This window comes from Anabas testudineus, chromosome 3 (genome assembly GCF_900324465.2).
Source record: "Anabas testudineus chromosome 3, fAnaTes1.2, whole genome shotgun sequence".
Taxonomy (NCBI): Eukaryota; Metazoa; Chordata; class Actinopteri; order Anabantiformes; family Anabantidae; genus Anabas; species Anabas testudineus.
In genome coordinates, this window is record NC_046612.1 from 5,636,007 (window position 1) to 5,653,489 (window position 17,483).

Here is a 17,483-nt window from a genome sequence, read left to right on the forward strand (position 1 = left end):
GTTTTCGGTGAGAAGCAGCACATAAAAAATACGTAACCTGTAATACTGTAATACAGTTACATCTTTATCAGGTTCCTCTCCATTTAAAGGATTTGTTCATATCTAATAGCTATTCCCTTGAAGGCTCCTGCTTAAAGCATGAGTAATAGATGTGCATGAAAGATCCAAGTTTTGGATTTGCCATGAGCTGTAAAATTAATTCATTTGAAAATAAAACTTAAAGTAACTTGGTATATGCCACATTACATACAGTGAACCTACACTATGAGAGTTTCACTTTTTCAACCTTTCACCTATCAGAACACCTGTATATTTATATATCATTTTTTTTTTCCTCAAAAAAAAATCTCTATATATAGAAAGCGAGAGATACAGCAAGCTGCACTGTTGCAGCTGTTGGTGCCAAATATTTTAATGTTGTGATCATATCTGGTATTATGGCATTACTGCATTGGATGGATGATAACACATCTCTAATTAGATATTTGATTGAATGACTTTTCTATTTGCCAGGTCAGTTTTTTTCATTGACAAAATTAATAATGCCACTGAGACGAGATAATCAGGGTCAACTAACCATCTCCAGTCACAGTCTTGTAAACTGCGGCAGAGACATAGAGAACTATATTGTTCTTTATGGTTCTATCTTAAATATAACCAGCCATCACCCTTGTTACTTTTTAAACTTGGTTTGTGCACAGCCTATAAAAAATCTTTATACAGAAACAGCACCTTTTTATGCAACATGCAGCCCTGACTGACCCACTGATTACAGTAGTAACCACTGCATACACATAATGTGCAACATTTGATGTAGTAGGCTTAGATTTGGTATTTTTTCTTTAGTATTTTTATTACACTGGTCTAGTTTTTCACTTAATTGATTTACTTTAAACCGTGACATTTATGCTCTAGTTGTAATGTGAAATTTCAGCAGCAAATACAGTATGTTTTTGTGCACACATGTAGACATGCAAACTAATATCTCTTGTATTGCTGTGTCTAATATGGGTCTCTTCTAGGATACTTTCATTGGGTCAGCAGACTGAGAATTAATAAATGAAGCCAGATTAAGGAAAAATTTTATTTATTTTTTTTTCATGTTCGAGGAATCTGCCTGCATACAAAGTATGGGTACCAATAGCAAAGCAGATTGCCTGATTTTTTTTTCTTTTTTTTTGTAATGGTTAAATTGGTTAAAAATCATACTGAGATAATTCTGGTGAATTGAGTGGCTGAGAATCAGAAAAGCAGGTGTTGTTATATACAACACCTGGTGGTAGATTAAGTGATCATGTGCACCATCTGGCGTCCAGCTCAGTGTTGGCTGAGTATTGCCTTTGCTAATTAATGGTAATACAATTTTATGGTAATATTAAGAGTAAATGACTGTCTGCTTTAGTCTTTGTGCCATTAAAACATGACCTGAACAGTGGGAGATGACCTTAACTGTACATGTTGTTCATGTATGCTTTACAAAATTATTTGTCATTGCCTTTATTAACTGTTGTACATCTTGGTTTGTATATGTTACCCTTTTGCTTTCTAATTACTGCTCTCTATTTAATCTTTTGTTGTTGTTTAATGGGTCGTGCTAGCCCTTTATATTTACTGCATTTGGCAAGGTGTTTGTGTTGCATTGCTGTGCTATATTTTCAATAGGTCGATGGCGATAACAATGTAAATAGCATTTCAGTCCCCCATGTGCAAATCTGCTATTTTTGCTCTCTTTGAGAATATGCAATGCATTACTGATGGTATGAAATCTGCAGAAAATGAATGTATTGATAATTCTGTGATGAAACCTATTTTCCAGAATAAATTTATTCCAAAGGCACATTTTACAGCCATGACCTTTAGTCTCTATTTAATACTTGTTGCATGCCCATACAGATTTATTTATAGCTACAAAATTCCCTCTATGGTAATCACCAAAAACTCAATGCAAGCCCATGGCCATATTCCACCATAAATAGAAGTATCCTTTAATTTTCTGGAACAAAACAACAGTCCATAAAGGTGAAGCTGATTTTAACCAGCTTATAGAGCGAGAGGAGTTTATTCCATAGCATTTTATTAATATATAATGATTTTTCTAAGAATCTAATCCTGAAAAAAGTAGCTAGTCACTCATGATGTTGAAATGAATGTAGTGGAATAAAAGGTAAATCAAATGGAAACATTTTGTAAAGTAAAATTACCTCAAAACTTAACTATAGTACTTGAGTAAATGTACTTACTTAATTACCACCCCTGGTAATCATAGTAACTCGTGCAACTTTGAATGTCAACTTGATATGCTGTATGTTTCCCTAAGATTGTAGAGGATAACTACTATTTGGCAGTGCAGAAAATTACATTAGTTATCAAAGGACATGCTGCTCTGTGTTTGATGGCAAGTGGTTTTGTCAGTACTGATGAGTTTCATTATTTGAATGACAATGAGTGAGTGGGAGAGAGCGATGCAGCAGATTTGTGTAATTAAAATCACCTTTCCATTGGGAATTAATTTATCTCACTTCTTTGTGTATGATTTATGTATGAGTTACACTCATATCTGGTAGACTGCAATGAAAACTTTTTTTGTGTAAAAGCACAATTTATAACCTTGTAGAGTGCACAGGGAGTGGGTGAGAGTCTTTTTTGTGTGGAACTGATTTTTTTATGTGAACCTTAATAAAAAACCTTAATGTTTGAAGTAAGTTTAATTAAAGTAACGCTTTTATTTGTCCTGAACATCAGCACAACAGCTACATTGGTTCTCTCTGCAGTCGAACACTTGGCTTGTGTTAACCTCAGATAGCTATAAACTGGAAATCTGACAGGCAATTTTATACTACAGTCAGCACTACTTTTTTGAGAATTTTAGAGGCAGGCATAAAGGGCAGATTGGATATTGGTCTATAATTAGCTAAAACCTCAGTCAAGAGTAGGCTATTTGAGTAGAATACGGCAACCTCAAAAGCCTGTGGTACACAGCCTGTTTGTAAAGATACACTGATCTGATCTAATATGGACGTGCTGATCGAGGGTGGAATATCTTTGAGAAGTGTAGTCAGGAAGAAACAGTTTGAGTACAATTGGGTTTTACAGATGAACCTAGGACTAGATGGACCTAGAATCAAGTCAACTTAGTTGTAGCAGCAATAGTAGTAGTATTAGCCAGCCTCCTTCTTCTTTTGGTGTGTTAATAGGGGCTCTTTGGTTTCTTTAGAAGGTTCAGATCTTATTCATAGAGAACAGTGGGTTTAGCCACTGGCTCTGTCGTTGGTCAATGTTGGTTATTATTTAATATTGTCAAAGCTATGTTGTATTAGCTCCAATGTCGTTTTACCAGCATAGCTCTCAATTTTCTTTCAGCTGTTCTCTCTGTTAGAGCATTGTCAAGAACTTTGACCTTTCAATAGGGATCCATTTGTAGCTTATGTGTTTCCATGTTACTGCTCTATCAATGAATACTTTAATCAGTTTGAAGTTGACAATAAGTTATTGTAATTGGAAATCAGGAACCCATTGTACTTTTAACTCTGATTTCATGAAAAGAACAAAGACAGAATGACAATGTCATTGTCATTGTACTGAAGTATTGGTTGTAAGTAGGGTTGTGCAAGCTGGGAAGTACCTGGACTGCTTTAATCAAGAGTTAATCTACTCAATCAAATGCTGAATATGAAACATACTCTGGAGTGAAACGTGAGTGGGAGTCAGTGTGGCCAACAATCGACATCCATGTCAAAAGACCATGCTAGAAGAGTTGCCGGCATGTTTCTAAGCAACACACAAACACACATAGATCCAACCAGGAGTGGGAGATGCTTTTTATCATAGTGTACTTCAGCCTCCTCTGATCCCTGATAGTCCTCCCTTTTTCTGTTTCCAGCTACAAAACATCTCTAATGCTCCCCACAGAGTCCTACGCCTCCAGTCTCAAGAGGATCAGTCAGCCCTACTCACTTTCAGTTCAGCATCTAGTACTTTCTAAATCCCTCTCCCACTTATTTTTTGTTGCTATTGAAATAGAAAACATGGATTTAATTGCCGTGGAATATATAGAAGTTCAAGTGCTTGTTCGGTGGAGTGCACATTGAGATAAAGATAATAAAGCTGAACAGCAGAAAAATAAAAGCTTCAGAATAATGGCACAATCAGTAACTTGACCATGGAAAAGACATAATACACAAGGTAACATGACACGCTGACATTCTCCACTAGCTCACATCACCGTCTCCTGCCCGCCACTATTTCTCCTGTCTTCACAGCCCAGTGTCAGACAGCCCTCTGCATATCTCTTTCTCAGACCAATAGAGTGCTTGACATTGTCTCTCTTACATGCTGAAACCAAAGTCAGGTTAAGATCACAAGCTCTTCATTAGTATTCAGGTGTAGGAGAGCTCTTTAGAGCTGAGTGGGCCTCAGCTTTTGGCCAAAGCCTGCCTCAAACAAAGAGCTATTCAGAACTGGAAAGCAACAAGCATCCTAAATCATTCACTATTTAAAAAATTTTGCAAATCAATTTAATAAAATTTTGTGTGCTACAAAACCAGTACACAATTTGACAGAAGCCATAGTAGTGTTTTTTGTGGTTACCAAGATGTGATTATAAATTGGTATAGCATTATTACCTGTCTTTGTAAGTTTGTTGTAAAAGTCCACAATGGACCACTTTCTCACACTCTTCCATTGACTTGTGGTTGAAGTAAAAGCTATGAGTTGGCATTACTTTTGAATTGATTAAAAGTAGAAAGAGGTTCAATATACCCCACTTTCTACAGATAGATGGGGCAATAAACCAGCAGGCTGCAAGATTTGCCTCTAATAGTGGTCACATTTTACCTTCACAAGGTTAAAAAAACAAATTGTAGTGAAGTGGCTCAGAGGCCAAAATCAAAACTGGTTAAAGACAGTAGCTGTGCAAAGGAAATATCATAATCATATATACTCTTCAGCTTGACTTTGTTTTAGTGCTTTCATTTCATCCTGATCTGGATATTATTAGGTTTTGACCTCAGCCTTATTGTATGTCATTTGTCTCCCTTTTCGTGTGCCCCGGTCTTTATCTGCTGTAGCAGTCAAGAGTTGAGAAAGCCAGTAGATCAACACTGTATTAACACATAAATCTTTAGTGAAGCACCTCGAACATGTGCTGCCATCTCAGATGTTTTTCACTGCTACTTTCCTTTTATTCCCCACATTCCAAACTCTTTCATTCTCTTTACAGTCTGAACCACATCTGTACCCAGGGTAGTCATTTCAGACTAATGATGCCTGGAATAGAAATTTAGTCCCAAGTGTGTCTTTTTTTTTCCTTCTGTCTTTCTTACTTTCTTTTTTGTCTCACTCTTAGTACCACATAAATTCAGTAGCAGAACACAGAAGATATGCCCTTAAATGTCGTTCTGGCACAAACTGCATGTTTCAGCTCTAACAAATTTTTGAATGGATGAATGGGTGTGTTCTCATCAAAGAGCAGAAAGCGTTTATGGCCCCCATATGTTTTATGTCTATAACAATGTTTATTTGAAACTGACGATTTGAGTGCTCTTTGAATTGAAAACAGTTTGATTTCGAAATGTAATTAATGTCTATATAGGGTTAGAAGGAAGAAAAGTGCAGCACAGAAGAAAATCAGTTAGCTGTCTTACATGGGGTTACATTTTTATCTATAGCCAGCAATAAAAAAAAAAACAAAACAAAATAAAACTTTCTAGTTGAAAATGCCTGCTCATCTTTAAAGGCTTTACTGACATGATTCAGTCCATTACAAAATATATTGCTGAAGACTTTTCATAGGCATACCATCAGTTTTTAAGCTAACTGACTACTTTATAGATGAAAGCAAGAAATTAACTCTTCCAGTGGTTAATGTCAGCAACATCTGTCCCACCTTGTTTATCTTAACTATTCATCTAGATGAATTCATGATGGTGGAATGAGGAAGGTGGTTGTTACATCTTCATCATCAACATCCGCAATAGAAGCAGTTAGCAATGTAGCAGATTAACGTCAAGTATGCTAATCTGCTTTGTGATTAGTTTTCCAGTGTTGAAGAGAGGTAAATAGAATATAGTAGAAAGTAAATTTTCTTTTCGGTTTTATTGAGCTTGATTGTTATAGTCAATACTGTGAATGTAAATAATTATCTAATCTATCATTATAGATTAGCCTTCATCAGCAGATAATACACAATAATGGAGATAATTTGTTATATTATGGAACAGCTGAAAGGCTATAAATTGGTATCATAAGCAAAGAGAGACAGGCTTAGGGAGATATATGTGTGATATTGGCATAGGCAATAGGCATTTAGCTGTACTTTCTGCTAAAGAGGTAAAGAAGATAATTAACATTGTAATATAGTTTTGTCCACATTCATAAAACTCACCAATGCTCTGCTGTAAAGATTTAATGTTTCAACTTTTATCTCAGTTGTCTAAAACCATCTGCACTGTTTAGTTGTCTCTGTCCTGCTCTTATTCCAGACATGTATGAGCTCTCTGCCACCTGTCAACTCTGACATGGACTCACCTTTTCTGTTGACCCAAGACATTTAGGCCATGAGTGCCCAGGGTTAAGGGAATGAAGGTTGCTATAAAACTAAATATTGTATAAACCACAAAATTAGAAAAACTATCATACTTATTGTAATTCACCATGAGCCTTATTTACTAAAGGTTTGCGTGTAAACTTGATCATCTGCAACAAATGGCACCAGCTTATGTACTAAGCGTGTGCACTAGGGAAATTGTCTTTCAAATGTCCAAAACAAGACGGATTTTATACCTTTGCCTTCATAAATGTACAAAGCGGAGGGCTTTTGCACCAATGCGCAAAGCAAAGAGGGGAGAAAATGTAAATGCATAAATTGGGCACATGCTATGTGATTCATTAAACCTAAAAGCAATTGCAGTGTCTGTATTTAGTATATTTGGATATTTTTGGTGCAGTCTATTTGCGCACAGTTGACTGCTATTATTCTCATCTTATCTAATCATCATTCTGATGATGAAGCAGCATAGAAGAAAGGAAAGCAAAGGAAATGCATTGAGAACTTCTGTTTACACTTGTTAATATATTTGAAATGCCAGAAGGAAAAATAATAGATATAGTGTTTTTCCAGTGATACAAGACATTTTCATCTGCTGTTCGTGTTAGATCCAAAAACTAAAACCTCACTAAATCCTTTTAGGATAATTTTTGTGATATGTGCACTGATGCAAACAACAGACAACAAAACATGTAAGTTTGCTTACTGAACAGTTAAATATTTCTTTTTTTTTTTTAAAACCACTAAACCAGTCTTACATACATAAATGTCTACATGAACATGGTGCATTATTAGGGTTATCATTGCAGCATTAAAAACTTGATGTGCACTGTATGCAGTCTGTATTTGTATGTTTTGATCTTGGAGTCTATTTTATTGAAAAAACTTTAATTTGAAAGAAATGTGTATGTCTTACCAAGTAATTTGTCTTTTACTGTATAGGTATAGGCTGTTTCTATTTGGCCTTTTGTGGGGCTTTTAAATTAGTTGGTGTTCTGATATAGTTTTGAGTGGTAATAGCAGGGGACATGTTTAGATAAGCGATACAAGACCTGTGGTGCTTCCGTGCATGACATTCGAGGAGAGAGAACACAAGAGCGTCTTCAGCTATCGCATGTGGTTTCCTTGCTAAAGGTCAGCCGCAAGTGGAGGGCCGAGTTTGAGAAAAGGTCAAAACCTCTTTGAAAATGCTAGTAACAAAATAGTAAGTGTCATAAACCGGTGAAACATATCAGATCCCTGAGCTCATGATAGTACTATAGTTGTATGAGAAAACATAATGGATTGTGAAAAGAGGTGATCATTTGACAGACCTGTCCTATAATACAACTGAGATTTTCATTGAGGTGCCAGTGAGAGTTTGCTGCTCACACCAGTGCTGGAGAATGTCACAGCACTTATGGCAAAGACAGCATAGATGTTAATGTGACATTTAAACCAGGCCACACAGTTGGGTGTCTTGGCCTTCAACTTTATATGGACACTGTGTCCCACAGTCCTCTAAGAGATATAAATGAAATCTCAGCTGTCACAAGCCTGACATTAAATTTTCTGTTTTTTGCATTACAATGCAGGATGTAATGAACCTGTATTGAGCATATATACACAAATCATCTTCATCTTCAATCTGTGAAAATCAGAAATGTTTTGGGTTAGACTATATTTGGCTTTTTCCACTGTAATGTCAAGATCTTTACATCATTATCCATACACATTTTTGCAAAGGCCTCACTGAGCCACTGTTTACCAGCTGAATGTTATATTTGGCCTCCCATAGACTAGTGGCTAAGCTAAGCTAAAGCAGTCTGTTACTTACACAGAAACTTAATAGTTTCTGACAGGGTGTGTGATTTCCTCAAAGCCATTTAGATATGGCCTGGGTGTCCTAAGAGCTAAAGACAGGATTCAATAAGTAATGCCTCAGCAGGCTCCAGCACCTGGTGATCCCCGTCACCCTCTGGCTGACTGTAATCATTTGTGATAGCCCCCGTACGCTTGCTGGTCTCCTAACGGCACGTTTCATTCAGGCTTTTAGACGGACATCAAAATGCATTACCTCCAAAGCAGTAGATGGGGGACTGGATGCATGAAGCCAGGGTGAAAATAAAGACATTAACTCTGCCTGCAGACCAAGTTTGCTTAACTATGGTGAGTGACATCAGAGGCTGTTATCAATATACATCAAGGACCATTAAAGCACTAAAGGTCAGGATGTCAGTCATTGTTACCAGTCTCAGTCAGCAGATATCTGAAATGTATAAGATATAGAAATATTCAGTGTAATGATCAAGAACCATAGTCTGACAGGATTCCCATCTGTTTTATCCTTCTCCTTTTCTGAATCTTCTAAATATGTCTTTCTCTTTCAAGTTGAGTGGAAAGGTGTGTTAGATATTCTTAGGTTTTCTGCATATAGTGTTGTGTTTCTTGGTAAATATGACCTTAATGACTTGGCAGTGGGTGGCTTGGCTGTAATGTGCAGCCTCTCCTACTCCACCATATGGAAGCCCATTTTTGCCACTAAAAAGAAAACAAACAAGAAAGGTTTTTCATGATTGGGGAAAAAAATAGTAAGTCAAATTTATGAGATAAAAAGTCAACATTTTCACTTACTAATTCAAAATGATGAGATAAAAAGTCAAAATTTCGACTTAAAGTCAAAATGATAAGATAAAAAGTAAATTATGAGATGTCACTTTTGACTTCGACTCGAGCCGATCATATGGTAACTCTGTAGTTTGATGCAACAATTGGGTGAATTTATTAAGGAAATGGATTGTGAATAAATTGAGGTCTACTTCAACCATGGCTTTTCAACAGATGAAATCATTCATTTGCTTGATAATTCTTATGGGATTGTCCTAAGTAAGCGCACCTTTCAGAGGATTTTAAGCAAGAAGCAGCTTTGGAGTAGAAAGAATAAAACTGATGTGACTGAGGTGGCAGCTTTCCAAAAGAGCTACTTTATGGATGCAGTTATCAATGTTGGTGGATTTCCTGCCAGACTCAGACTTGATAAACCGTCAAGTCGGGACTATTTGACTGTGGCAGCAGTTGCACAGTATTTTTTCCATTTTGCTTAAATATGATCTACATCTTAGGAGGCCATTAATGAGGTTGTACTGACTTGGAACAACCACAGAATTCCGTCCAAAACTCCTGTTCACCTCATGGCCATCCATCCATCTTACACACTGTTCCTCAGCTGTATGGAGGCATAGATTCTATATCATGTGAACCTGGAGAAAGTTCAAGTCTGCCTTGAAGAGTGTGCATTCAAAGAATTTTTGTGAGATACATGTGTTCAAATAAGCTTTTTTAAATTTTAAATTGAACCAGTGTTTGAGAGAAAAACTGAAACATTTACTAATCCACTGAAAGTATTTTGAGATTCTATTCAAAATATTAAACTGATAAAATATTTCTGTAAACTTATCAACTTAAACACAAAGGGTTCCGTTTTTGCATTTTCCTTTCATAGACCAATTATCCTACAAGTTACCTGTTATTATTTACTAGCTTTATTTAATAACTGAAGCTCAATTTAAAGATTTAAAGTCTCAAATAAATCATTTAGAGTGTGGTTCTTGGCAAAATCCTTACCTTGATTATAACTTAATAAAGGTATTGATAGTACTTGATATTTTTTACATTTGGAAACACAATTTAAATGCAAGAAGATCATGTTGAATCACTGCTATTCCTTCACTAGCCATACCTCTGCAGAACCTACAGAGTGAACTTTTTCTGGCAATGCAATGAAGGCTGACATTTGTCTCTTATACAATATCCATAACCCACACATTACTTTCTAAGACTTTGTTCATTTCATGTCTAAAATCTGGGTAGTTGTCATAACTGACTGGCAACTCCAAGTAACAGCCACATATATGAGCAATGGGTTTTCTTCGAAATCCCTGCATTTGTGTCAGTCAGTGATGGTCTTTCCTGTGAACAAGTCTGATCCAGTGCAAAATCTGAGGAAAAGGGGACAGGTGCTGTGTGTCCGACTCCCTAAGGTGTGGACTTGCATAGTTGACAATCTGTTTCTCCAGGATAGTGGGATAGGTTATTGACTTTATTATTTTCGTTGATGTTGGTTGCAACTCTTTTTACAGTGCTGTAATTTCTTTCAGCTCAGATCTCATAGATGCCAGTGTGGTGCTCCACTACACTTCAATCTCTAAGATGGTTCCTTGAATTAGTTTTTGATGGGCAAGCTCCCTCAGGATTTGCTCAATGTTGTCGGCTGTTGGAAGCTTTCAACAGCTGTGAATGTCCGTGACTTCCAACAATTCTTCCTGGTCAACACCTCTAAAATGTGAACAGCAGGATTCAAAGATCACGTACTCTGAAACATACTTGAGGAAGGTGTCTCCACAAATCCAAGAACTGTTTGCTCCAGAAGTACATGTGCAATTTTTATAGGCATGTACTACTTTTTTTGCCAGCCAAATGGAATTATTCAGCCTATCCTTTCCTACTCTTTCTTTTTTTTTTTTTAAACCAAAATCATGACATGGGTACAGCACGTTAATGCCAGTTTCCCAAAGTGCACTGCTCATGAAAAACATTCCAAAATTCTGACTGCAGATCCCTCACAACACCTACATTATCTATTGTTATTTTAAGCTTTCCATCTGGGAGAATGACTTTAAAATAAATAGCATCCAATAAGATGCTTTTCTCATAAAAAAGCTGGAGTGAGTTCTTTAAGAATCTGACCAAGATGAAGAACAATGATGAAGAAGGGGTAGAGTATCAGCGGAAAGTTACAGCTGCCAGAATCTGTCAAACCAGATGCATAACTCAGTTGTGGTGGCAAGTACAGTCAAGTACAATAAATATAAAACAAATCAAAAATGTTATTAACAGCAGACCAAAGACAATTTTCTAAAGATAAAAGCAATAACACTTGAAGTACCTGCACATTTGTTGTGAGCAAAATGTTGGTGGAGGCTCAGCATCCTTCAGGGCTTTGTCAACATCTTGTCCAACATGACAAACTAAAAATGAGATGAAAGTGTGTATTAGTAATGACAGTGTTTGTAAAACACAATTAATTAAATAAATAGCTATAAGAAATTTTTTATGAAATATAACATCAGGAAATTCAGCAATCAGCAATAGTGTAACTAGTCAAGGCTGCAACATCTAATTGTAAACTGTATCTAAAACAGCTGTAATATATTAGGCTACAAACCTGCACTTGTGAAGCTGAAATAGCTGTGTACCAACAGTCTGCAGTGATGTCTCTGTTTGACAGGAAAACACCTTATATTTGGGTAACTGGGATGTTCCCACTGTATAAAAATACATTTGTTACATTTACATAGTATTTCTCCTACACATAAAATACTGTAGCTGTTACACAAGCTATAGGTAGCTGAGAATTGATAAGAAACATTTCAATAACATAAAGTCACTATATCATTTTAGTAATAGCAGTGTTGGAAAAAGTAACATCTAAGCATGGAATAACCTATACACATAGAGAACAGTTAGCATAGATGTTAGAATTTTGCTTGCCGCAATCCAAATCCACAAGCCTACGTGGCAGTGAAATACAACAGACCTGATGTTTGTAAGAGACAAATGTACTACGTAAAATTAATGCACATAACTGACCTAGCTCTGTGGCTGGTGGGGGACTTCTGCACCAAAGTATTCACCACACGTCTAGATTACCTATAGCAAATTTAGATAATGACATAACAAATTTAGATAAGTTAAGATAAACTTTTATTGTTATTGCAACATCGTACAACGAGATTAAGGTGCCAAACTGTCAATCAAAATAAATAACTTAAAATCTGTATAAAACAAACGTCTTGGCATGCAAACATAATTTTGACATGTAGATGTGATTGTGTACATATGACTTGGCTATGTTGGCATGATATTAAGTTATATGAGCTAGTTATAAGATCTTATGCATTCAAGTAGCTTTCAATTTGTTGTGAAGGTTACTTTACTTCTAAACTAGTGAGACCATATGTATGTGACCAGCATTAGCAGCTATAAGAGCTATATCTTTTGGACACTTGTGTGTCAGCACCTCGTGTAGTGCGACTATTAAAATATTAGTAGTCTAAAGAGAAAATACGTTATAACGATCAGTATTTGTGTTTGTAGATGGTGGAATGGTCTTGGCATAATCTACAAAATAGCTAGTCTCTTTGTACGGATTTTCACACAGTATAGCTAAGATATCTGCAGTATAAGCATCACAGTGTCAGGTCTTTAAGGCGCCATTTTGTCAGGCATTAGTAAATATTGCAGTCGTGACAACCCGTACCAGATTGTTACGTTTTTTGGAAAGTGTTGTAGCTACCAGTCTTGTGCTAGATTAGAAAGTTCAGCTAAGTTTTCAAGTCTAACTTTATTCCTGTACAATTCACTGTAAAGGATCGCCATCTAGTGGCGTGAATGCTACTACAACAACCCACAGCTATGTGGAAACTTCAGTAGCAGCTTAAACATCATGTTAATTAAATTACAGACTGGAATTATGGCTGTCCAATATTTACAAAGAATATTCCTGATCAGTATTCAGTTTACAACCCAACAAGAAGGAAGTGTAAACTAAATGGAGTTAACTCTGATGGTTCTTGGTTTCACAATTGTTCATAGTGGCAAACACATAATAATAATATAAGTATGTTGGACAAGACAATGCAAACCACCTTTAAAAACAATTTGCCATCATTGTCTGGCAGTAAAGACTACATCAGAAAGCTGGACCCTCTACATGTTGTAGCTGAGAGAAGGATGCTGTCCAAACTCCTCTCAATCCTGGACAAACCCTCCCACCCACTACACAGTGTGTTGGCTGGACAGAGGAGCACGCTCAGCCAGAGACTGATCCACATTAAGTGCTCCACAGAACGCCACAGGAGATCCTTTCTACCTATGGCCATGAATCTTTACAATTACTCCCCCCTCTGTGAGGGAAGGGAGAACTGAGAATTTCTTGTCATACATCTGCTGTCATTCAGCGCTGGACTATAATTATTGACCTATTTTGATCCATCTTACATATTCTGTATATATTTTGAGTTTTCTGTATTGATGTACTTCTGTATTTGTGTTGGTGTGAATCTTTTCTGGTTGTGGTTGCCTTTCTTTCTGTGAGTTGAGAGCAACTGTAACAAGGCAAAATAATTTCCCTCTGGGATTAATAAAGTTGTTTAATTGAATTGAATTGAAATCAAATGCACAGTTGGCGCAGGGCATCTCTTCTCCATTATTTTTATTCCTTCTTATAGAATTCTCTTATCAGGATGTCAACCTGCCACAAACATTACATTTGTGTTACATTTGTGTCACTCAAAGTGATAGAAATCACTTCTATTAAAATACCATTTTAAACTTTTGTTGTCCAGGAAATGTCAACTAAAAGTGAAGACTTTTTTGAGCATAGTTGTTTTTTTAAATGCCTCGCTCCGCACACATGTACGTGGTAGTGATGAAGTATGTTCAGTCTGCTACTCTGAGTAATTCTCTTGGAGCTGTTAGCGGTCTCTATTAAAGGGCAACTCAAGAATAGTTAAGGGAATGACAGCCCATAACTCATTCAGTGTCAATACTAGGATTTAATAGACTGGGGCAAGGCTGCACCCAGCCCACTGTCAGACTGGAGATTGGGTGAGGTGGGAGTGGGGATCATGCACGCTTTCACCAAAATAACCACCACATCCTGCATTATGTATTTTCTTGCGACGTCCTTGTTGGGGCGTGTTAGAGAACATTATTGTTTACACTACAAAATATATGTGGTCAAATATGTCCCAGAACACCTCAGTAACTTGTTTGAGTAAGTCACAATCTGTCTTTTTGGTTGTTTACATTTATTAATTACCACTGTTAATTTGTGATACAAAGACGAAAAAATGTGTCCCTGCTATTATTTACTTTATTAGGCCTAATATATATGTATTGCACATATGACAGTATAATATTAAACTTTTTGGAGGTTAAAGCAACCTAGACCTTCATTATTTCTTTCACTAGAAAGTACCCAGCTCTTATAATACCAAAACATAAAGTAAATGTCTTTGAAACGTCTTTGCTGGGTGTAGTTACTTTTTTCCACAGCTGTTCTACTTCCATTGCTAAAGGGGAATATTGGAGTCTTGCAGATATTGTTCTGATATAAAGTACATTTTTTACAATTCAGGGAGGAACCTAAAGGACTGAAGGTTGTGAGGAGATTCAGCTCTACTGGGCTGTGAGACAAAATGCTTTCATGACACCTGCTGGTGTAGTGTTCTGCTATCCAGAACTCCTCCCCCAGCAACCATCCATCAACCCAGCAGTAGATGCACAGAGCATAGCCACATTTGTCAGTGCCCATCAAAAGTGGTTACATTCTCATTACATGCCTGCTTACCCCTTTAGAGACTGGAACAAACTTTGGGGGTGTTGCAAGAAAATGTCCAAATGGATAAAACATGCCCTCTGTGCAAGATACAGACACACGTGATCAACTCAGCTGTTTTCATTTTATCCCATGGCACCCAATATCTTGTTGCTTTTATTTCACTGAGTGGAGAATTTATGATAAACAGAAAACATTAAAAAACAGGTGTCAAAGCTAGAGTGCTTCATCAGAAAAATATGAAAGGCAGGAAGCTGTGACAAAGGGAAGCAGAAAGTGATGCTTTGGGCTAATTGCCCCTATGATATTAGAAAGCAGGTTGTAGAGGTTGACCGACCCTTTGGATCTCTATGCTTTTGCTAAATAAGGTCATAATTCAACCTATAGACTTTAGGTGCTGTCAGTTGCTGAAGCCGTCAGTTGATAAATCAGTACTGGATAACATGTAGCAGAACAGTCCAGAACATGTGTGTGAATATCGTGAATAAATGTCATGCACTTAATAAATTATGTTGAGACTTTCCCTGATGAGAGCATTTGATCCTGATTAGCAGCAGTTGTTGAACTCTTGACATTCTCATTAATGATTCTGATGTAAAACAACAGTATTAAAGGCAGCGGGCAAGTGTGTGTGTGTGCACAGTATCTTATTAAGAAGAAAGAACAGCACAGACTAAAAGAGAGCTGGAGCTGGCATTTTATCAAAGAATCACTGAGGAGCACTGTATGAGTTCTTTATTAGCTTCACAAATAGAAATTTTTGTTCTCAAGACCTTTGGTTTCTCCCCAAACTTCAGGTTTGATTTCACTGGAGTCATTCAGATCAACTGTATTACTACAGATATTAGAATAAAAAATAATGTTTTGGGACAAAATGTAATAATATTGTAGGAATTAACGGTAACTTCTGATAAATTCATGACAGGCTGTTAATCAATTCCAATATAACCTGTAAAGTGATTTGTAATTTCAAATTTTTTTTTCTGTTTAAATGACAAATTTAATAAAGGGATGTTTTTTATTTGTTAAAACGTCTAGAATGGACCTTCCGTGAAACTTGCAGTATAATTAGGCTACATCAGATTATTAATATTACACTGAGACTTGTAGCAAACATTAAATATCTGAATATATCTAAGACCTTTGGGGAAAATGCTAACGTCACAAAAAAGTCCTCCACGTCCAGGAGATCCCCATTATTTGCTGAATGCGACGTTTTCCTTTTAGTCCCACACGTTTGAAACCCGTCATGCTGGGATAGGACCACAATGCATATGCAGTGTATGCATTTTTATTTGGACAGATCTGCTCTATCATGTTGATGTTGGCATCACGTCTGTACACATGTGGAAATTTCGCTTTGTGCGCCAAGAAAATCGAGCTTTAATCAGTCACCGAGCAGCTAATGGATTCAGCACTTATGTGCGAGTAACGGCTTGTTTAATTAGTCACCTAGACAACCGTTTAACATGCTTTATTAATTCCTTTGTGCGTCTCTGTGTGTGTCCTTGTCTTCCTTAAGGCGGCTGAGTGATGGCACACACAAACGCACCGCACTGAGAGTTCAATGCAAGCATGTCAAACGTGTTGCCTCATCTCCCCTCCTCTGTCTGTGTTCCGACTCTCTTTGTGCAGAGGATTCGTCGCCTAGTTGGTTTGTAAATATCTGTGGCCTTGGTGACAGCCACACAACGCTCATTCCTCGCTTGGCCATTTCCCCGGACTCCTGCGATCCCCTTCAGTCCAAGCAGCGGCGCGCAGTTTGCACTTCTCTTAGAGCGAGTGCACATCCCAACCCAGCCAGTCCTCCTCTCTCCCTCAGTCGCACCAGGATGGATCTACTCTCGTAGCAGAGCAGAGGTCTACTTCAGCAGTTGGGAACTTCTTATTCAGGAGTAAAGTGGGATCCGCAACAAACGTTTCTTCTCATCTTTAAACTAGTTCGTTCAGGAAACCTTCACCATGACAGCATGCGGGTTACATTCACGCGTAATGCTCCTGCTCTGCTTCGTCTCCACCGCAGCGTGCAATACCTTTGCATTCACCGAAGAGCCCCCCGAGAGAGCCGGGAAGGCGGACGGGTATTGTAGTCGGATATTACGGGCTCAGAGCAATCGGAAAGAAGGCACCAACGAATTCCGCCTCCGAGTTGAGGGAGACCCGGAGAGCTATCAGCCAGGGAGCACATACAGAGGTTGGTGTTGGCGAGAACTGCGTTGGTTGACACCAAGTGCGCATTGTGAAATAAACACTAAACTGCAGTCAGTAATCTATACAAACTTGAAATAACTTTCTGTAGTCTGCTTTGAGGCGTCGCTTGTGTGGAACCTGTGCCCCAAATTAAACTGAGTAAACAGATGATCCTGTATCCTGATGGGCTATCTGTCTATATTTTAACTAAAGGTGACATAACTTTTAACCTAATTTAAAGATGCGTGAGTAAATCAGTGAATACGTTTTCAAATGCTTGATCTGTTTTGGTTCTGGTTGGTTCGTTTCTGCTTAAATTAAATGATCCAAATACTGAATAAAAAATAACATTTTCCATGGACTCAACTA

The 17,483-nt window shown here is 37.3% G+C and overlaps 1 protein-coding gene across 4 annotated transcripts in view; it reads left to right on the forward strand.

Annotated features, from left to right (window-relative positions):
- The window catches only part of spon1a (spondin 1a), a 78,758-nt gene that overhangs the window by 13,081 nt on the left and 48,194 nt on the right, over nt 1-17,483 (forward strand). The window contains exon 4 of one of the 4 annotated variants that reach the window (XM_026377701.1): nt 16,948-17,118. The exons of 1 other annotated variant lie outside the window; for it this stretch is intronic. In XM_026377701.1, coding sequence (XP_026233486.1) covers nt 16,948-17,118 — 171 coding nt within the window. Of the gene's footprint in view, nt 1-16,533; nt 17,119-17,483 lie in introns of those variants that run through there. 2 more of the 4 variants (XM_026377700.1, XM_026377699.1) reach the window with 2 other exon arrangements.